At 51.5% G+C, this 22,578-nt stretch overlaps 2 protein-coding genes across 2 annotated transcripts; one reads left to right on the forward strand and one right to left on the reverse strand.

Moving 5' to 3' along the window:
• Positions 1-289: 289 nt before the first annotated feature.
• Positions 290-4,964, reverse strand: LOC140278000 (microfibril-associated glycoprotein 4-like). The gene is made up of 6 exons (XM_072372874.1): positions 4,756-4,964; positions 4,244-4,399; positions 3,753-3,791; positions 2,479-2,575; positions 2,192-2,359; positions 290-895 (listed from the first exon to the last, which is right to left on the reverse strand). The coding sequence occupies exons 1-6, from the start codon at positions 4,759-4,761 to the stop codon at positions 642-644; spliced, it is 720 nt and encodes a 239-aa protein (XP_072228975.1). The 5' UTR covers positions 4,762-4,964; the 3' UTR covers positions 290-641.
• An 8,353-nt stretch (positions 4,965-13,317) lies between these two features.
• Positions 13,318-22,368, forward strand: LOC140277999 (monocarboxylate transporter 12-B-like). The gene is made up of 7 exons (XM_072372873.1): positions 13,318-13,455; positions 17,556-17,659; positions 17,734-17,877; positions 17,958-18,251; positions 18,392-18,782; positions 21,503-21,762; positions 21,883-22,368. Exons 1-7 carry the CDS (start codon positions 13,343-13,345, stop codon positions 22,017-22,019), a joined length of 1,443 nt encoding a protein of 480 aa, XP_072228974.1. The 5' UTR covers positions 13,318-13,342; the 3' UTR covers positions 22,020-22,368.
• The last annotated feature ends 210 nt before the right edge of the window (positions 22,369-22,578 follow it).

A 22,578-nucleotide genomic window follows, 5' to 3' on the forward strand; every position in this document is an offset into this window, starting at 1 on the left:
CACTTCTGATCTGTACCACCACTGTTTGCGCTCAGTTCTGCGTCAGATGTTGGAAACTGACATCATTTCTGCATGTTGCTGCTGCCTGTCTGATCCACTGGATCCTGATCACAGATCATCCTGTCAGCCGAACATCAGCGTAAATGTGTCTGTTCGTCACGTTTAAGGACTGAAGATACACTCAGAAACAGAGAGAACGTCCACACTGAGGTCAGAACCTGCTGCTGACCACGAACCACCACCACGCTCCGTGGAAACCAGGTCAAAGATGAAATGAAAATGCTTCAGACAAGAGAAAATTAAGTTTATTGTAAAGAATAAAACACAATGTTGAGTCCAGAGCCAAACATCTGACCAGGTAACATACATTTATCATTAATCATTACCATTAAAGTTTAGGTGCAGTTTACCCACATTATTCATTTTATTTGGATGTTGGATTCCTTACATTATTTATATAGATGATGATCACTTTCAGGACTTCTGGAGGATCAATAACTCAGCCGGAGTTGAGGCATAAATACAGCCAGCAGCTGTTCACACTCAAAGTCATAATCTGAACCCCTGATTCGTGTTTTAATCCCAGACTTTATGTTTGATACATGAGAAGACAGCCTGTGAGGTTCCTCTGTGAGCTTCTTTTACTGAACAGGACGGATCTTCATGCTGATGGCCTTCAGGGAATAGTCATGTCCCTTCCAGAGTTTCCACTCCACTCCAACAGCATAGAGGGTCTTATCAGCCCCCCAGCGATAAACTCCGGTGGGGTGTGCAGAGTGACACTTGTCATACCACCATCCCCCCAGATATTTCTTGGCACAGTTTCCAGGCCAGATGTCCTGGTCTTTGTCGAAGGTGGAGAATTTCATTCCGTTGTGACGAAGCAGACTATCTCCTGCAGAAACACAGCAAATATAAGAAGGGAAAGTTTGAGTTGGACAGAGATGAAACGAGTGAAACTATCCCCTCGCAGTCACATTCTCTGAAGCACAGACTGAGGAAAACACTGTTCTTAATTCTTAATCCTGTTCACTTTGATTATTTACACTGTTTTTAATGTGGTGAACATGTTTGTGTTCATTTTTATGTTGTAAACTCTATTTTTCTGAGTTTCTGTCTGAATTCTCAGAGTTTTTATCCCAGTTAGTGCTGAGTACAGATAAAGTCATTGTAGTGGGTGACTTTAATATTCATGTAGATGCTGAAAATATCAACTTTAATTCTATATTAGACTCTATTGGATTTGGGTGGAATCCTTCCCATTATTATCACTGATGTATCATCAAGTAGAGCAGCTTTAGAAGTATCTTTCGAACCTGATTTGTATTCAGACAGCTTCTGTCCAGTTGATCTTTCTGAGCTAACAACAGCAATAGTCTCTTCTAAACCATCAACTTGTATGTTAGACCCAATCCCAACCAGACTGTTCAAGGAGGTTTTCCCCTTAATCAATACTTCCATATTGGATTTGATCAATCTGTCTTTGTTGACAGGATATGTGCCTCAGACCTTTAAGGTTGCCGTAATTAAACCTTTACTTAAAAAACCTGCTCTTGATTCAGCAGTGTTGGCTAATTATCGACCTATATCCAATCTTCCTTTTTTGTCTAAAGTTCTTGTAAAAATAGTTTCAGCTCAACTTTGTGATCATTTACATAGAAATAATCTGTTTGAAGAGTTTCAGTCAGGATTCAGAGTGCATCATAGCACAGAAACAGCACTGGTGAAAGTTACCAATGATCTCCTCTTAGCCTCTGATAGCGGACTTGTTTCTTGTCCTGTTGGATCTCAGAGCTGCATTTGATACGATCGATCACAGCATTCTGTTACAGAGACTTGAACATGTTATTGGGATTAAAGGAACTGCATTAGGCTGGTTTAAATCATATTTATCTGATAGATTCCAGTTTGTTCTTGTAAATGAAGAATCTTCCCCACACACCAGAGTAAGTCATGGAGTTCCTCAGGGTGCTGTGCTTGGACCGAGTTGTTGAAAAGCAACGAGGGAACTAAAGTAGGACAGCTCCTCCCCTCTATCATCTCCTCTCTCATTTTTCTTCATGCAGTTTAAACTGCAGATTACAAACTTTGTGTCTCTACCGTGTAGTTTTTTTCTTCCCTTTTTCTCTTCCTTTACTTTTCTGGAGGATTGTCTGGCTCACGTCCTGCATGTTTCTGATCTGATACCCACCTGCTCCTCCGTTAATAAATCCAGACACATGCAGTCTGTATCCATAGGACTCTGGGCCGATGGAAAACGAGGAGTAACGAGCAAAGGCCTCGTTCCCCTCAAAGTCCTCCATCTCCACCAGCAGCTCGTACTTTTTCCTCAGACTGAGGTGGAAGAGACTCTCCAGACCTGAAAACATACAGAAGCATGTAGAAGCTGCTGTCTCAGAGCTCTCTGCTTCCTCATCCTGCCATGAAGTCCCATCAGAGTTTGATGTTGGTTCTTTATGAACTGGAGTCATGCCTCACCGAGCCAGTACTCCCCAGCAGCGTTCCCAAAGCCCATCTTGTACTGATCCCAGGGCCTGTAGAAGTTCACCGAGCCGTCCATCCTCCTCTGGAACACCTGGGGGGGTGGGGGGTTAACCAGGTGAACACGGCAGATATCTGACACCTCGTGTTTCTACATGTTTGCTGCATTCAGGAATCAGCTGGTTGCGTTACGACTCCAAACCGCTGCAGGTGTCAGTTCGAGTGTGATTCACAAAGTATTAATACTATAAAGTATTAATATGAGTTAATTCCACTGATTATAATGATATAATCAGCTGAGAGACCAGGATGTTGCACAGAATCTCTTAAAAGTTGAGGAATATTCAACCGCTCACTGTAAACACTGAAAGAGTTTTAGTGGTGATAAAATGATCCAGTTTCCATGGAGACGGCTTCTTTCCTTGTTTTAGCTGTCATCATGTGACACGAGCAGAAGATTTTACAGAAATATGAGGAGAAAATAAAACATGATTCACACTAACTGGATGTTGATTCTTTCTGTTATTGACCTTCACGTTGTTTGAGTGCTTCAATCAAGACGTTTGTCAGCTTACTGCTCTGTTCCAGCCCTCAGCTGTACTCAGACCAGGGGCCTCAAGTTCAAAGACTTGTGGATTTCCTGCAGAAACCCGGCGCACCTCAAACCAAAATGCCCTCCAACGCACAAAAATATCCGGATATATGAACGTGTGCGCACGCATGAACCCAAGCACATTTCCTTTGTACATCCCAATCACGTGTCGGACTCCTCCCTGTCCACGCCCCTACTTAAATATGCAAATCATATGTAAATGAGCCCTGCACCTGTGGTTCCCCTCTCTGCACGATCAGAAAATAAAGAAAAAAGAATAAGGAAGACGGAAAAAAGAAGAACTTAACGGAAAGTGAGATGGAGGGGCTACTTTCTGAAGTGGAGGCGCAGAAATGTGCTCTTTGGCAGCTGTCCTACGATATAAGCAGCAAACGTAAGAGGAGTGGGGGGGGGGGGGAGCGAGGCCTTTAATGCTCTCTGAAGACCCAACTCTTCAGAGAGCATCTCCCACCCTGTCTGAGCCTATCTGGCCTGCACCTCTGACAGAGTCTGACTGGTTTCTACGCAGCTTATTGTTAGCTTGGATGTTAGCTGTGATGTAATATTGGATAAAAGCGTCTGCTGAGGGTTACAAACATTTATTTACATAACATTTCTGAATGCAGAAACATAAAGAGTCACTGAAAAAACCCTGAAACTGACACATTTAAACACTCACCGTCCACCGTCCTCCCAGCGACTCCATGTCACAGAACACCTGCACAAACACACGCACTCGTTAGTAAAAGTTAGATAGACCTGCTGTATATCAGCGCAGCGAACAGAACTGACTGCATCTGGAGCCTGATTAACCTCCTATTGCTCCCTGATTATATCAAAGATGGAGGCAGAGTTTCAGCTCATTCTGTTGACCTTTTATCTAAGTTATGAAATATAGGACTGTGAGAACATGAATAAAAACCTTGCTGTTGTGCTGAATCGTGCATTTAATAGATCTGAGTTAAACAATGTGGTTTCTCCCCATGATTAAACAGGATTATTCACATTATTGTTGGTCTGAGTTAGTCCTAGTTTTATTGTTATCATCATAGTTCTTATTTATTTCCTTTATCCAGCTGTGCAGAACTTCATAACCAGTATTTCCACCGTTGTTAACGTGTTAAACACTGAGCAGTGGACTGATATCACAGGAAGTAGGGGTCAGTGCACCTGGACAGCAGACGTGGCTCCGATGGGATAGATGGTGTAAACTCCGCTGAGTCGGCTGCTGTCACTGTTATAGATGTCGCTGCAGTCCAGAGGAAGGACCAGGTCTGTGCAGCTGGTCAGCAGTGGAACCAGGAGCAGGAGGAGGACTGACAGCAGCTGCAGCAGAGGAGCAGTTTCAGCTGATTTCATTACAAACATGTAGAGAGGCAACATCTCTGACTGCCACACAGAGTCAGAAACACAGCAGCAGTGCAGCTAAAACCCTTCCTGGAACTTTCCAGCTCTGAAGATTCACTCTGTGATTCTGTGGAAGCAACCAAAGAGCTGCTCTGAACCTCAGCTCAGACCTCAGCTCACCACTGAATATTTACTGGGTTTTCTTCAAGAAAACCAGAGAGTGAAGCTGGAAATGGAAAGTAAAGGAGAGAAATTCCCCTGGAAGAAGCCGAGCGAACCTGTTACCACACAAACCTACTGATGAATATTCAGAGTGTTTAAAGTCATAAACTCACCTTCATGGTCAGAGCTCTGCTGAAGGGATCTGATATACAGTCTGATGTGTCTGAGCTGTACTTATATCCCAAAGGTTAATGATTTACTGACCCTGCAGCGTCCGGAGGGCTGACCGTGACAAACTGACCTCCAGATGGAAATAAAAGCTTTGTCTTCGGGTCTTTCAACTTGTTATTGAACAGATAATAAACTGTTCTGCGTACAGAACAGGATCAAAGTCTGGCTGCACAGTGAGTCCAGGCAGTGAGTCCAGGCAGTGAGTCCAGGCAGTGAGTCCAGGCAGTGAGTCTAGGCAGTGAGTTCTGGCAGTGAGTCCTGGCAGTGAGTCCAGGCAGTGAGTCCTGGCAGTGAGTCCAGGCAGTGAGTCCAGGCAGTGAGTCCTGGCAGTGAGTCCTGGCAGTGAGTCCTGGCAGTGAGTCCAGGCAGTGAGTCCAGGCAGTGAGTCCAGGCAGTGAGTCCTGGCAGTGAGTCTAGGCAGTGAGTTCTGGCAGTGAGTCCAGGCAGTGAGTCCTGGCAGTGAGTCCTGGCAGTGAGTCCAGGCAGTGAGTCCTGACAGTGAGTCCAGGCAGTGAGTCCTGACAGTGAGTCCAGGCAGTGAGTCCTGGCAGTGAGTCTAGGCAGTGAGTCCAGGCAGTGAGTCCAGGCAGTGAGTCCAGGCAGTGAGTCCTGGCAGTGAGTCCTGGCAGTGAGTCCAGGCAGTGAGTCCAGGCAGTGAGTCCAGGCAGTGAGTCCAGGCAGTGAGTCCAGGCAGTGAGTTCTGGCAGTGAGTCCAGGCAGTGAGTCCAGGCAGTGAGTCCTGGCAGTGAGTCCAGGCAGTGAGTCCTGACAGTGAGTCTAGGCAGTGAGTCCAGGCAGTGAGTCCAGGCAGTGAGTCTAGGCAGTGAGTTCTGGCAGTGAGTCCAGGCAGTGAGTCCAGGCAGTGAGTCCTGGCAGTGAGTCTAGGCAGTGAGTCCAGGCAGTGAGTCCAGGCAGTGAGTCTAGGCAGTGAGTTCTGGCAGTGAGTCCAGGCAGTGAGTCCAGGCAGTGAGTCCTGGCAGTGAGTCTAGGCAGTGAGTCCTGACAGTGAGTCCAGGCAGTGAGTCCAGGCAGTGAGTCCAGGCAGTGAGTCTAGGCAGTGAGTTCTGGCAGTGAGTCCAGGCAGTGAGTCCAGACAGTGAGTCCTGGCAGTGAGTCTAGGCAGTGAGTTCTGGCAGTGAGTCCAGGCAGTGAGTCCAGGCAGTGAGTCCAGGCAGTGAGTCTAGGCAGTGAGTTCTGGCAGTGAGTCCAGGCAGTGAGTCCAGGCAGTGAGTCCTGGCAGTGAGTCTAGGCAGTGAGTTCTGGCAGTGAGTCCAGGCAGTGAGTCCAGGCAGTGAGTCCTGGCAGTGAGTCTAGGCAGTGAGTTCTGGCAGTGAGTCCAGGCAGTGAGTCCAGGCAGTGAGTCCAGGCAGTGAGTCCAGGCAGTGAGTCCTGGCAGTGAGTCCTGACAGTGAGTCCAGACAGTGAGTCCTGGCAGTGAGTCCAGGCAGTGAGTCCAGGCAGTGAGTCCAGGCAGTGAGTCTAGGCAGTGAGTTCTGGCAGTGAGTCCAGGCAGTGAGTCCTGGCAGTGAGTCCAGGCAGTGAGTCCAGGCAGTGAGTCCTGGCAGTGAGTCTAGGCAGTGAGTTCTGGCAGTGAGTCCTGGCAGTGAGTCCAGGCAGTGAGTCCAGGCAGTGAGTCCAGGCAGTGAGTCCAGGCAGTGAGTCCAGGCAGTGAGTCTAGGCAGTGAGTTCTGGCAGTGAGTCCAGGCAGTGAGTCCAGGCAGTGAGTCCTGGCAGTGAGTCCTGGCAGTGAGTTCAGGCAGTGAGTCCTGGCAGTGAGTCCAGGCAGTGAGTCCTGGCAGTGAGTCTAGGCAGTGAGTTCTGGCAGTGAGTCCAGGCAGTGAGTCCAGGCAGTGAGTCCAGGCAGTGAGTCCAGGCAGTGAGTCCTGGCAGTGAGTCCAGGCAGTGAGTCCAGGCAGTGAGTCCAGGCAGTGAGTCCAGGCAGTGAGTCTAGGCAGTGAGTTCTGGCAGTGAGTCCAGGCAGTGAGTCCAGGCAGTGAGTCCTGGCAGTGAGTCTAGGCAGTGAGTTCTGGCAGTGAGTCCAGGCAGTGAGTCCAGGCAGTGAGTTCTGGCAGTGAGTTCTGGCAGTGAGTCCAGGCAGTGAGTCCTGGCAGTGAGTTCTGGCAGTGAGTCCAGGCAGTGAGTCCTGGCAGTGAGTTCTGGCAGTGAGTCCAGGCAGTGAGTCCAGGCAGTGAGTCCTGGCAGTGAGTCTAGGCAGTGAGTTCTGGCAGTGAGTCCTGGCAGTGAGTCCAGGCAGTGAGTCCAGGCAGTGAGTCCAGGCAGTGAGTCCAGGCAGTGAGTCCAGGCAGTGAGTCCTGGCAGTGAGTCTAGGCAGTGAGTTCTGGCAGTGAGTCCAGGCAGTGAGTCCAGGCAGTGAGTCCAGGCAGTGAGTCCTGGCAGTGAGTCCAGGCAGTGAGTTCAGGCAGTGAGTCCTGGCAGTGAGTCCAGGCAGTGAGTCCTGGCAGTGAGTCTAGGCAGTGAGTTCTGGCAGTGAGTCCAGGCAGTGAGTCCAGGCAGTGAGTTCTGGCAGTGAGTTCTGGCAGTGAGTCCAGGCAGTGAGTCCTGGCAGTGAGTTCTGGCAGTGAGTCCAGGCAGTGAGTTCTGGCAGTGAGTCCAGGCAGTGAGTCCTGGCAGTGAGTCCAGACAGTGAGTCCAGGCAGTGAGTCCTGGCAGTGAGTCCAGGCAGTGAGTCCTGGCAGTGAGTCTAGGCAGTGAGTTCTGGCAGTGAGTCCAGGCAGTGAGTCCAGGCAGTGAGTTCTGGCAGTGAGTTCTGGCAGTGAGTCCAGGCAGTGAGTCCTGGCAGTGAGTTCTGGCAGTGAGTCTAGGCAGTGAGTTCTGGCAGTGAGTCCAGGCAGTGAGTCCAGGCAGTGAGTCCTGGCAGTGAGTCCAGACAGTGAGTCCAGGCAGTGAGTCCTGGCAGTGAGTCCAGACAGTGAGTCCTGGCAGTGAGTCCAGGCAGTGAGTCCAGGCAGTGAGTCCAGGCAGTGAGTCCAGGCAGTGAGTCCTGGCAGTGAGTCCAGACAGTGAGTCCTGGCAGTGAGTCCAGGCAGTGAGTCCTGGCAGTGAGTTCTGGCAGTGAGTCCTGGCAGTGAGTCCTGGCAGTGAGTCCAGGCAGTGAGTCCAGGCAGTGAGTCCTGGCAGTGAGTTCAGGCAGTGAGTCCAGGCAGTGAGTCCTGGCAGTGAGTCCTGGCAGTGAGTTCAGGCAGTGAGTCCTGGCAGTGAGTCCTGGCAGTGAGTTCAGGCAGTGAGTCCTGGCAGTGAGTCCAGGCAGTGAGTCCTGGCAGTGAGTTCAGGCAGTGAGTCCTGGCAGTGAGTTCTGGCAGTGAGTCCTGGCAGTGAGTTCAGGCAGTGAGTCCTGGCAGTGAGTCCAGGCAGTGAGTCCTGGCAGTGAGTTCAGGCAGTGAGTCCTGGCAGTGAGTCCAGGCAGTGAGTCCTGGCAGTGAGTTCAGGCAGTGAGTCCTGGCAGTGAGTTCAGGCAGTGAGTCCAGGCAGTGAGTCCAGGCAGTGAGTCCAGGCAGTGAGTCCTGACAGTGAGTCCAGGCAGTGAGTCTTGGCAGTGAGTCCTCGCAGTGAGTCCAGGCAGTGAGTCCTGGCAGTGAGTCTAGGCAGTGAGTCCAGGCAGTGAGTTCTGGCAGTGAGTCTAGGCAGTGAGTCCAGGCAGTGAGTCCAGGCAGTGAGTCCAGGCAGTGAGTTCTGGCAGTGAGTCCTGGCAGTGAGTCCTGGCAGTGAGTCCAGGCAGTGAGTCCTGGCAGTGAGTTCAGGCAGTGAGTCCTGGCAGTGAGTCCTGGCAGTGAGTCCTGGCAGTGAGTCCTGGTAGTGAGTTCTGGCAGTGAGTTCAGGCAGTGAGTCCTGGCAGTGGGTCCTGGCAGTGAGTCCAGGCAGTGAGTCCTGGCAGTGAGTTCTGGCAGTGAGTCCTGGCAGTGAGTTCAGGCAGTGAGTCCTGGCAGTGAGTTCAGGCAGTGAGTCCAGGCAGTGAGTCCTGACAGTGAGTCCAGGCAGTGAGTCCAGGCAGTGAGTCCAGGCAGTGAGTCCAGGCAGTGAGTTCAGGCATGAAAAACCACAGCAGCTGAAATCTGTGGCCGCAGGCTTCAAAGAGCAATGATAGAAACTATCAGATAACAAGAAGAAACTTCTGGATACAAGGTGATGTGGAACTATTCTAATTACATGAAAGTTATTCTTGTGCAGAGATTTGTGACGATAAGTTCATTTTAATTATGTTTTCACAGCATCGATGTAGGAAACACAAGTAAAAACTCTTATCAATGTGCAGGTTTGTGTAGAGATAACCAAATTAACTTTGTAACTTCCTTACAGTGTGTTATAAAATGATAAACAAAGAAAATAAACCCACAGTGTGAACAAGGTACAGCAGCAATAAACCGCTGGAAATAGGTCAGACGGAAAGTTTCAGACACACTTTAAAGCAGAATCAATTCATTTTGTGGTAAAACTTAACAATAAGGCACATATTTATTTTTTACTGATGATCTGCCTGATCATTAATGCCGTGTTTTACATATTCAAACTTTATTTGGACTACGCTCCTTAACATTATGTGCAGGACAAAGAGCTTTACAGGGTAAACACACCTGGATGTGAACCTGAGCTGAGCAGGACACCAGCATGGAACAAAGCAGCTGAAACGATAAAGAGATTATCAAAAAGGCCTCACCGCATGTTCTGGTTCTCACTTTGGGAACAAATAAAATTATATCCCCAGGAGACCTGAGGGTCCTGGACTCAGGAGTCGGACAACGACTACTTTTACTCACGTTATAAAGGGATCTTGAACTCAGGCCGTCTGTACAGAGATCATGACCTCGGTGTGATTAGATTCCTCTCTCTGGTTTTAGTTCGTCTGCATGTCATGAAAACATGGACCGAACCAGACAAACAGCTGTTCTCTGCACACGATTTTCAGATGATAAAATTCACTTTTTGAACCAGAGTCAAAATGACGACGGCTCAGGTTCAGAGCTGCAGTTATACTGAGACCTTCAGGACCTTCAGGATCATCAGGTTTTGTCCTGGCTGAGATGTTTTACCATCAATAGCCTGAAATACAGTCATAAAGGCTGCTGATGGCTGTCTCATGTTCCCCAGAACCCCCATTCAAAGATTAAAATAACTAGAAACTAGATGGGAGATACCATCAGTGAATCATCAGGAAACAAACTGATTAAAACCGACTGCCTCACTGATTAACTTCCCAGCAACAATAAGCAGGACATTCACAAAAGGTTACGGGCTCTGGGACCTTCAGAGGGTCCAAACGACAGCATTGTTCTGAGGGTTTTCCATCAGAAATACAACATGGCTGCTGCTCTGAAGAAGGAACAATCAGCTTCATCCTGAAACATCCCACAGAATAACGCTGCCACCACCATGCTTCTCTGTGGATTTACTCCTTTTTGGATGGGCCTAAGTCTGACCTCTGACCTCACCTGTTTGCAGATGCTTTCTCTTTGAGTTTCTGGACCACAGGCCCAACAACAGTCAGGTTTCCCTCACTGACTGTGGGAGGAACCTGGAGAACCCGGGAGAACATAAACTCCCCACAGAAGGAACTAACCCTAAAATCATTCTAAATATATAAATATACATATATAACATATATATAACATATAAATATATATAACATATATCTCTTGCGGCTCTCGATGAAGGCGGTTGCATTTCTCTTCTCTCCTTATCTTCCCTGCTTCTCTTCTTCATCTCGTCTCGTCTCAAACTTCGGTGCCTCTCTAAAAACTAACATCGTGGAAATGGTTTCTCAACACAATTAACAGAATTTCCTCCCCTCTCTCCCTTGTTTTCCTCCCCTCTCTCCCTTGTTTTCCTCCCCTCTCTCCCTTGTTTTCCTCCCCTCTCTCCCTTGTTTTCCTCCCCTCTCTCCCTTGTTTTCCTCCCCTCTCTCCCTTGTTTTCCTCCCCTTTCTCCCTTGTTTTCCTCCCCTCTCTCCCTTGTTTTCCTCCCCTCTCTCCCTTGTTTTCCTCCCTCTCTCCCTTGTTTTCCTCCCCTCTCTCCCTTGTTTTCCTCCCCTCTCTCCCTTGTTTTCCCCCCTCTCTCCCTTGTTTTCCTCCCCTCTCTCCCTTGTTTTCCTCCCTCTCTCCCTTGTTTTCCTCCCCTCTCTCCCTTGTTTTCCTCCCCTCTCTCCCTTGTTTTCCTCCCCTCTCTCCCTTGTTTTCCTCCCCTTTCTCCCTTGTTTTCCTCCCCTCTCTCCCTTGTTTTCCTCCCTCTCTCCCTTGTTTTCCTCCCCTCTCTCCCTTGTTTTCCTCCCCTCTCTCCCTTGTTTTCCCCCCTCTCTCCCTTGTTTTCCTCCCCTCTCTCCCTTGTTTTCCTCCCTCTCTCCCTTGTTTTCCTCCCCTCTCTCCCTTGTTTTCCTCCCCTCTCTCCCTTGTTTTCCTCCCCTCTCTCCCTTGTTTTCCTCCCCTCTCTCCCTTGTTTTCCTCCCCTCTCTCCCTTGTTTTCCTCCCCTCTCTCCCTTGTTTTCCTCCCCTCTCTCCCTTGTTTTCCTCCCCTCTCTCCCTTGTTTTCCTCCCCTTTCTCCCTTGTTTTCCTCCCCTCTCTCCCTTGTTTTCCTCCCTCTCTCCCTTGTTTTCCTCCCCTCTCTCCCTTGTTTTCCTCCCCTCTCTCCCTTGTTTTCCCCCCTCTCTCCCTTGTTTTCCTCCCCTCTCTCCCTTGTTTTCCTCCCTCTCTCCCTTGTTTTCCTCCCCTCTCTCCCTTGTTTTCCTCCCCTCTCTCCCTTGTTTTCCTCCCCTCTCTCCCTTGTTTTCCTCCCCTCTCTCCCTTGTTTTCCTCCCCTCTCTCCCTTGTTTTCCTCCCCTCTCTCCCTTGTTTTCCTCCCCTCTCTCCCTTGTTTTCCTCCCTCTCTCCCTTGTTTTCCTCCCCTCTCTCCCTTGTTTTCCTCCCCTCTCTCCCTTGTTTTCCTCCCCTTTCTCCCTTGTTTTCCTCCCCTCTCTCCCTTGTTTTCCTCCCCTCTCTCCCTTGTTTTCCTCCCCTCTCTCCCTTGTTTTCCTCCCCTCTCTCCCTTGTTTTCCTCCCTCTCTCCCTTGTTTTCCTCCCCTCTCTCCCTTGTTTTCCTCCCTCTCTCCCTTGTTTTCCTCCCCTCTCTCCCTTGTTTTCCTCCCCTCTCTCCCTTGTTTTCCTCCCCTCTCTCCCTTGTTTTCCTCCCCTTTCTCCCTTGTTTTCCTCCCCTCTCTCCCTTGTTTTCCTCCCCTCTCTCCCTTGTTTTCCTCCCCTCTCTCCCTTGTTTTCCTCCCTCTCTCCCTTGTTTTCCTCCCCTCTCTCCCTTGTTTTCCTCCCCTCTCTCCCTTGTTTTCCTCCCTCTCTCCCTTGTTTTCCTCCCCTCTCTCCCTTGTTTTCCTCCCCTCTCTCCCTTGTTTTCCTCCCCTCTCTCCCTTGTTTTCCTCCCCTCTCTCCCTTGTTTTCCTCCCCTCTCTCCCTTTCCCATCTGATCGTCCTCAGCTGGACTTCAGGTGGGAAACCGCTCAAACGGTGGTGCCGGTCCGGTCCAGCAGGGGGCGCCACAGCCTCAACTCAAACATTTACTGGTACGAGTTCAGAGAAGTTGGGTTAATCATTTTAAAATTTTAAAACGTGGTTCTGATCCATTTCTCCCCATTTGACCCTGATTCTGGTCCCGGTGTTTTCCTGCTGCATCTCAGAACATCGCAGACCGGAACCAGGAGTCCAGGACAAACTGGACCCAACAGTGTGTTCTCGTTTATTTATGTCCTTGGGGATGTTGATCCAGCAGGACTGGGACCAGAACCTCAGTACAGAACCTCAGTACAGAACCTCAGTACCAGAACCTCAGCACCAGTACCTCAGCACCAGAACCTCAGTACCAGAACCTCAGGCCGGGCTTTCAGTGCAGAAATCTTCACACACTGATTTTGGTCCTCTTTGACCCTGCCGGGCCCTTGTTCCAGCTCTGGTTCTGGTCTTGGCCTCGGTTCAGTTCTGTGCCGTGTCTGACCTGCCGTGACCCCCCCCCGGACATAAATAAACACAAACCTGCCGGGAAGTGTGGGACATAAATACCGAGCCGTTAGACCCGTCCCACCAGATGAGCCTCTTTCTGACACCTGAGCCCTTCTGGGTCCTCCCACCACTCCCGGGCCTGCAGGGGGGGGCTGGCTGCGTTTGCTCCTGTCAGGGTGGAACATGCTGATGCTGTGTTTCTGATGAACATCAGTGGACCTGGTGCTGACCCGTGGGTCTGGGGGCTCTGTAACCATTGGTGGTTGATGATTGAGGGTCAGCTGGTCACTTATTGACTGAAGCAGCTTTAAATTCGGACGCACAGCTCCAGCCGGACTCTGCCTGGGGGGCCGAAGGATGTTTCCTTCTTTAAGTTTCGAACAAGTCGCCTCTTCTCTGCTTCTGCTCTGACGTCGTTTCAACAGCTCCACCTTCTTCGTTCACTTTGTCCTCTTTTGGCTTCGTGCTGCTCAGCTCAACCCGGCCCAGAACCAGAACCAGGACTCGGCTCGGGGGGGTCCGGTTCAGCATCCGGCTGCAGAGATGGCTGCTGTGAGGCGGCAGAGAGTCGTGGTGCCACCTCCAGACGGGGGGTGGGGATGGGTGATCGTGGGCTGCTGCTTCATGGTGACAGTGTGCACCCGAGCGGTGACCAGGTAACACACACACACACACACACACACACACACACACACACACACACACACACACACACACACACACACACACACAGACACACACACAGACACACAGACACACACACAGACACACACACACTCACACACACACACACACACACACACACACACACACACACAGACACACACACAGACACACACACACTCACACACACACACACACACACACACAGACACACACACACACACACACACACACACACACACACTCACACACACACACACACACAGACACACACACACACACACACACACACACACACACACTCACACACACACACACACACAGACACACACACACACACACACACACACACACACACACACACACAGACACACACACACACACACAGACACACACACACACACACACACACACACACACACACACACACACACACACACACAGAAACACACACACACACACACACACACTGTCTACCTGTCCAGGGGTTGTAAAAAGCGTGATACCGGCCCTGGACTCAGTCACAGAGTTGTGTAACAGCAGAGTTGGGCCGGGGGGGTTAGGGTTAGGCATGTGGAGCGAACAGGTCAGACAGGTTACAACAGATCCTGAACAGAGCTGCAGCAGATCACAGCACAAACATATTCTGTGAACAGTTTGCAGCGTGATACTAATGCAGAGACACACATCAACCAAGTCTTCCAACCAGGATGTAATAATTTACCTTTCCAGAAACGTCCCCCAGTGCAGAGCTGTGGTGTCCTCACAAAGATAGAAACATTCACAGCCTGTTTACTGATGATTTACCTGACAGCAGAATCCGTTTGGGTTGCAGTAAAAGTTCTCTGAGATCACAGTGAACTAAATTCATCTTGTTAATTGATCAGATTACTGTTGCTGTGTGTTTTTAAACTTGGATTCAGTGTGGAGTGGGACTGCTTTTAGGGGGAATGTTACACACCTGCGTTTGTTTCCATCGGCTGAAAGCTGATCCACCAGAAAGGTGGCCGTTTAGGCCCTTTTCACGTCAGTTGCAGCTCATCAGCACAGACAGAAGACATCTTAACTCGTTCTTCTGTACTCATTCAGCCGGGCCAGTCAGAGGGGGCTCAGCCCTGCATCAGTGTGTGCAGAATCAGGAGTGACGGCGTTGTTGGTTAGAGCAGCGTGATGAGGTCTTTAACCACAGTTAACCCCCTCAGAAGTGGATCAACTTCAACCCCTGAATGCCTGGCGGGTCAGAACCAGAACTCACTGGAGGGATTATATATCTGGGAACACCCGGGACCCCCCAGGAGGAGCTGGAGAGTGTTCCTGTTTCCCTCCTGGACCAGAATGCAAAGGATGGATGTCTTTGGGGTCGTTTCGTCTTGTTTTTGTTGATCGGTGGTCTTAGCTTTGCTCAGAGCCAGGCTAGCTGGTGCCTTTGTTCCCAGCTGCTATGCTAACACTGTGTTCCTTTCTTTGGACATATCTAAAGGCAGAATTCATCCAGACTCAGGGACATCTAGCAGACAGACAAGCCTCTTTATCTCCCTCTGCTCTGAGGCTGCGTTTCCATCCAGATGTGCACAAACTTTAACAATGATCTGACTAAATGTGTTCGAATGAAATGTTTCAAAATGAGAACCAAGCGGTGAAGAAAGTAACGTCACATTTAGGGAAACACCAAGTTTTCCTCCTCTCCCAGGATTAATATTTCAAAGTATCTTATTTCTATTTTAGTTGAAATCATTTCTATCCGTAGCTGGATGGAAACACAGCTTCAGAGAAGATGGGAAGAGGTGTTAGAAATGAGTAAAAACATCCTGCCAATAGATGACACGTTACACACCTGAACTTTGAAGCTGTGAAGATCAGCCATGAAGAATCAGCTGATTAATAATTATGATCAGTTTGTTTGACTTCAGGCTGGTTTTGGGAAGAATATGTAACTTTTTAGAGGACTTCCTGCTCAGTGTGGAGAATTCCAGCAAACCCGGTAACCTCTCTGTGAAACATTAAGTGAAGCTCTGACAACACCAGCTGGTCTCTTACATCACAGCAGCTCAGGGGAGTGAGGCCTCGCGGTGCATTCAGGAGCCCTTCGTTACGTCACAAACATCCCAGTGTCCCAAAGCAACGCTTCCTCTGTTGTTAATGAGGCTGGCAGCAGGACAAGGTTTAATATCGTTAAAGTATGACAGATAATCAACATCGACACAGAGGAACTATCACTCAAAACATTGAATTCTGAACTGGTCTCTTAGAGACTTGGTCACGTACGGATGGGGTTTTGGTCGCGTACAGATCGGGTTTTGGTCACGTACGGATCGGGTTTTGGTCACGTACAGATCGGGTTTTGGTCGAGTACAGATCGGATTTTGGTCACGTACAGATCGTATTTCGGTCACGTACAGATCGGGTTTTGGTCACGTACGGATCGGGTTTTGGTCACGTACAGATCGGGTTTTGGTCGAGTACAGATCGGATTTCGGTCACGTACGGATCGTATTTCGGTCACGTACAGATCGGGTTTTGGTCACGTACGGATCGGGTTTTGGTCGCGTACGGATCGGGTTTTGGTCACGTACAGATCGGGTTTTGGTCGAGTACGGATCGGGTTTTGGTCACGTACAGATCGTATTTTGGTTACGTACAGATCGGATTTTGGTCGAGTACAGATCGGATTTTGGTCACGTACAGATCGTATTTCGGTCGCGTACGGATCGGGTTTTGGTCGAGTACAGATCGGGTTTTGGTTACGTACGGATCGGGTTTTGGTCGCGTACAGATCGGGTTTTGGTCGCGTACAGATCGTATTTTGGTCACGTACAGATCGGGTTTTGGTCGCGTACAGATCGGATTTTGGTCGCGTACAGATCGGATTTTGGTCGAGTACAGATCGGATTTTGGTCACGTACAGATCGGGTTTTGGTCACGTACAGATCGGGTTTTGGTCACGTACGGATCGGGTTTTGGTCACGTACAGATCGGGTTTTGGTCACGTACGGATCGGGTTTTGGTCACGTACGGATCGGGTTTTGGTCACGTACGGATCGGGTTTTGGTCACGTACAGATCGGGTTTTGGTCACGTACAGATCGGGTTTTGGTCACGTACGGATCGGGTTTTGGTCACGTACGGATCGGATTTTGGTCGAGTACAGATCGGATTTTGGTCACGTACAGATCGTATTTCGGTCACGTACAGATCGGGTTTTGGTCACGTACGGATCGGGTTTTGGTCACGTACAGATCGGATTTTGGTCGAGTACAGATCGTATTTTGGTCACGTACAGATCGTATTTCGGTCACGTACAGATCGGGTTTTGGTCACGTACGGATCGGGTTTTGGTCACGTACGGATCGGGTTTTGGTCACGTACGGATCGGGTTTTGGTCACGTACAGATCGGGTTTTGGTCACGTACGGATCGGGTTTTGGTCACGTACGGATCGGATTTTGGTCGCGTACGGATCGGGTTTTGGTCACGTACGGATCGGGTTTTGGTCGAGTACGGATCGGGTTTTGGTCACGTACAGATCGGATTTTGGTCACGTACAGATCGTATTTCGGTCACGTACGGATCGGGTTTTGGTCGAGTACAGATCGGGTTTTGGTCGAGTACAGATCGGGTTTTGGTCACGTACAGATCGGGTTTTGGTCGAGTACAGATCGGATTTTGGTCACGTACAGATCGTATTTCGGTCACGTACGGATCGGGTTTTGGTCGAGTACAGATCGGGTTTTGGTCGAGTACGGATCGGGTTTTGGTCACGTACAGATCGGATTTTGGTCGCGTACGGATCGGATTTTGGTCGCGTACGGATCGGGTTTTGGTCACGTACAGATCGTGTTTTGGTCGAGTACGGATCGGGTTTTGGTCACGTACAGATCGGATTTTGGTCGCGTACGGATCGGGTTTTGGTCGAGTACGGATCGGGTTTTGGTCACGTACAGATCGTGTTTTGTAGCTTCCTTTACATAACACACACCAACACACACCTTTCTGAGCTGCTTTTTGTGGTGACTGTCTAACTGCTGACTGATCAATCCATCTGGCAACTGATTGGCTTTCCCGCTCACTAACTCAGACCCTCCTCTGTGTCTGCAGGTGCATCTCAATCTTCTTTGTGGAGTTTCAGGCCGACTTTGGAGCGGACTACTCCGCCACCGCCTGGATCCACAGCCTGGTGGACTGCACCACCATGCTCTGCGGTCAGTACGCCTCCGTCCACTCACAGCAACCGGCAGTTTTACATGAGAGTAGCTGAAGTTGTGTCTGTGTGCAGCTCCTGTCGGCAGCCTGGTGGGGAACCGCTGGTCCTGCAGGTTGGCGGTGATGTTGGGTGGCCTCCTATCATCCTGCGGCCTCCTGCTCAGCTCCTTCTCCACCAGCCTGGTGCAGCTCTACGTCAGTATGGGCGTCCTCACAGGTCAGGATGCAGACATGTCTTCACTGTCTAAAGGTGTTCTGTAGCTCACCTGAAGTATTGCACCTGTGTGGACTCCACAGGCCTGGGCTTCGCCCTCTCTTACACCCCGGCCATCGCTATGGTGGGCTGTTACTTCCGGCAGAGGAGGGCGTTGGCGTACGGCATCGCCATGTCAGGCAGTGGCATCGGCACATTCGTGTTGGCTCCGGCCGTACAGCTGCTCATCGAGCTGTACTCGTGGAGGGGAGCGCTGCTCGTCCTCAGCGCCTTTGTTGCCAACCTCTGCGTCTGCGGCGCGCTGCTGCAACCAATCACAGTCCAGCAGGAGGAGACGGAAGATATGGGGGAGGAGTCATGTGCTGAGAAGCAGCGCTGTATGTAATTTCTTTTAATCATACTGTTTTACTCAGCTGATCCGAGCCATGTGCTCAGGTTGATGGTTTGATTCCCTGCACCTGAACGACCACTAACCAACTAACCGATTACACCTGAGCAGGTGTTTTCTCTGACGCAGGTGACATCTCATCTCGAGACGCCGAAGTCACCATGAAACTCTCCAAAGATTCCAAAGACAGCCTTTTGTCATCAGCCAAGCTACCGCCGGCATCTTCACTGCCCCTGCCCCTGTCCCTGGGAAACCCCACCCCCAGGCTGAACAGGAGGCGGGGCCTCAGTTCCTGCTTCCTGTCCTATAAGGAGTACCGCTTCCTGCTGCGGTCAGACTTCCTGGGTCTGGCCATATCCTTCCTGTTCCTGGCCAGCGGCTGCAGCCTGCCCTTCGTCTACCTCGTGCCGTACGCTCTGAGCGTCGGCATCAGGCACCAGCACGCCGCCTTCCTCATGTCCATCCTGGGAGTCATCGACATCGTGGGGAACATCACCTTCGGCTGGCTGACGGACAGAAAGTATGGCTCACTAATCTGTTTGTGAACAGTTTCTTCTGTTAAACTTTGTTCTGTTTTCACACGTCCACGGTTGCCCTGACATGTTCCAACATGTTCCAGAAGGGCTGCATCCAAACCAGAGCTCAAACCGAACATAACTTCTCTGGTGTTCATGTGTCACAGCCACCAGGCAGCATGAACACAGGCCCAGTTTATGAAGCTTTGCGTGTTACATCCCAGGAGGTTCTGTGATTGGTTTGGTTTGAATTTAGCAGGGATGTGGCACAGTTCAACCCAGAGGTGGTTAAAGTTTAGTGTTGATCCTGATCTGATTCTGGATCCAGGCCTTTCTACTCAGCCTTCATGGAGGTATGTGTGCTCAGCGGCTGATGACCAACATGTAAGGAGAGAAACCTGTAAAATGTGGGATCATTGAGGGTAGTGCTCCTCCAGAAGTGTGGAAATCTCTGTGGGAACAGAAATGGGATGGGACAGAAACATGATATCCATCATCAAAGATTAGTCTGACCTGCACAAAGAGTTACAGCTCATGGCCGCCACTAACACGCCCGCTGGTGGCCGCCACTAACACACCCGCTGGTGGCCCCCACTAACACACCCGCTGGTGGCCGCCACTAACACACCCGCTGGTGGCCCCCACTAACACACCCGCTGGTGGCCGCCACTAACACGCCCGCTGGTGGCCGCCACTAACACGCCCGCTGGTGGGCGCCACTAACACGCCCGCTGGTGGCCCCCACTAACACACCCGCTGGTGGCCGCCACTAACACACCCGCTGGTGGCCCCCACTAACACACCCGCTGGTGGCCGCCACTAACACGCCCGCTGGTGGCCGCCACTAACACGCCCGCTGGTGGGCGCCACTAACACGCCCGCTGGTGGCCCCCACTAACACACCCGCTGGTGGCCGCCACTAACACACCCGCTGGTGGCCGCCACTAACACACCCGCTGGTGGCCCCCACTAACACACCCGCTGGTGGCCGCCACTAACACGCCCGCTGGTGGGCGCCACTAACACGCCCGCTGGTGGCCCCCACTAACACGCCCGCTGGTGGCCCCCACTAACACACCCGCTGGTGGCCGCCACTAACACGCCCGCTGGTGGCCGCCACTAACACGCCCGCTGGTGGGCGCCACTAACACGCCCGCTGGTGGCCCCCACTAACACACCCGCTGGTGGCCGCCACTAACACGCCCGCTGGTGGCCGCCACTAACACGCCCGCTGGTGGGCGCCACTAACACGCCCGCTGGTGGCCCCCACTAACACACCCGCTGGTGGCCCCCACTAACACACCCGCTGGTGGCCGCCACTAACACGCCCGCTGGTGGCCCCCACTAACACACCCGCTGGTGGCCGCCACTAACACGCCCGCTGGTGGGCGCCACTAACACGCCCGCTGGTGGCCCCCACTAACACACCCGCTGGTGGCCCCCACTAACACACTCGCTGGTGGCCGCCACTAACACACCCGCTGGTGGGCGCCACTAACACACCCGCTGGTGGGCGCCACTAACACACCCGCTGGTGGCCCCCACTAACACACCCGCTGGTGGCCGCCACTAACACACCCGCTGGTGGCCCCCACTAACACACCCACTGGTGGCCCCCACTAACACACCCGCTGGTGGCCGCCACTAACACGCCCGCTGGTGGCCGCCACTAACACGCCCGCTGGTGGGCGCCACTAACACGCCCGCTGGTGGCCCCCACTAACACACCCGCTGGTGGGCGCCACTAACACACCCGCTGGTGGCCCCCACTAACACACCCGCTGGTGGCCGCCACTAACACACCCGCTGGTGGCCCCCACTAACACACCCACTGGTGGCCCCCACTAACACGCCCGCTGGTGGCCGCCACTAACACGCCCGCTGGTGGCCGCCACTAACACGCCCGCTGGTGGCCGCCACTAACACGCCCGCTGGTGGGCGCCACTAACACGCCCGCTGGTGGCCCCCACTAACACATCCGCTGGTGGGCGCCACTAACACACCCGCTGGTGGCCGCCACTAACACGCCCGCTGGTGGCCGCCACTAACACGCCCGCTGGTGGCCGCCACGAACACGCCCGCTGGTGGCCGCCACGAACACGCCCGCTGGTGGCCGCCACGAACACGCCCGCTGGTGGCCGCCACTAACACGCCCGCTGGTGGCCGCCACGAACACGCCCGCTGGTGGCCGCCACTAACACACCTGCTGGTGGCCCCCACTAACACGCCCGCTGGTGGCCGCCACTAACACGCCCGCTGGTGGCCGCCACTAACACACCCGCTGGTGGCCGCCACGAACACACCCGCTGGTGGCCGCCACGAACACACCTGCTTGATGAAAAGCAAACCGGGAATAGTTTCCAAACTTAGTTGTTTAGAGTTTCCAGAAGTTTCTTGTGACACCTGGTTCAGGATGAGCTTTGTGTAGTTTGTGTTGAGTGAGCAGCTCTCTGAGACTGAGGTGAAGGAGGTGAAGGGTGAGAGGACGTCAGCTGCCTTAAACTTAATGATCAGAGTTCATGTTCCAGCAGAGAAAATCAGTTCAGACCTGAGATTTTTGTTGAAGGTCAAACTTTCAAAGCTTTCGAGTTGGACATGAAACCGGCTCATTAAGTACCAGGTGAAGCAGAGTTGAGGTTCTTTTGTATGTTAGGAGCAACAGTCAGTGAGCCGTCTGCACTGGACTCAGTTTGCTGCTAAATGTGACCTGTTGTCCGTCTCTCAGGTGTCTGAAGCCGCACCGTCTGGCCTGTTACGTCTTCTCTGTGGCGATGGAGGGTCTCTGCTGCCTCTTTACGCCACTGCTCCGATCCTTCATGCTCCTCGTGCCGTTCGCCTTTCTCTACGGTTACTTTGATGGCGCCTACGTGGCTCTGATCCCCGTGGTGACGTCAGACATGGTGGGATCTCCAAACCTGTCCTCGGCGCTGGGCGTGGTCTATTTCCTGCACGCCATCCCCTACCTGGTCAGCCCACCAATTGGAGGTGAGAGAAACCTCCACCCTGCCGTTCCACACATAATCATTGAGAATAAACTTCAGATAGAGAATCATCTTAATGTCTGACGCACTCATGCCTGATGACATCACTCTTCTTCTCCTGCAGGCTGGCTGGTTGATGTCACAGGAAGTTACACGGCCACCTTCTTCCTCAGTGGCGCCGCTCTTCTGGCCAGTGCGCTTGTCCTCACCACCGTTGCTGTGATTTGCCGCTGCCGCAGAAAGCTGTCTGGTGAACACTAGCCCCTCCCCCACAGCCAGTCTGACCAATCAGACTGCTTTGGCGAGGATAAAGACAGTCAGGACATCACCTCTTAGTTGAAGCGGAAACAGCCAATCAGATTCGCTGATGCCAAAGAAAAGGCTCGTCTGTCATATCTTCAGGGGACGATAATTTAAAGTTAAAGAGAGGCGACTCCTGGCTTCCTGCCTGTGAAGTGGAACCTTGCCTTGGTCACATGACCCCAACAGGACTATAAAGAGGACAGCAGCACTCAAGCTAACACGGAAACATACAAACCAAGTATCAAAGTTGTCAGTATGGAGTCAGATTAAGGACAAAATACTGCAAGTGTCCTTCTGTTGGGCTGAATCAGGGTCTTCATGTGCGGTAGCGACGTAACCGATGTGCACAGCAGAGCAGCTAACTGGCATCAGCTCACATGCAAGCTAATGAAGTGAGCAGCAGAGATGTGCTGGACGGTTTAACCGTCTGAGCTGCTCTTTGTTTTAGAAAACTGTAGAACTCAAATAATGTAAAAAAAAACAAAAAAAAACACAGAGTTGACGTTTTGGATCAAAA

Source organism: Leuresthes tenuis, unplaced genomic scaffold (genome assembly GCF_036924035.1).
Source record: "Leuresthes tenuis unplaced genomic scaffold, fLeuTen1.0.hap1 SCAF_20, whole genome shotgun sequence".
NCBI classification, from domain to species: Eukaryota; Metazoa; Chordata; class Actinopteri; order Atheriniformes; family Atherinopsidae; genus Leuresthes; species Leuresthes tenuis.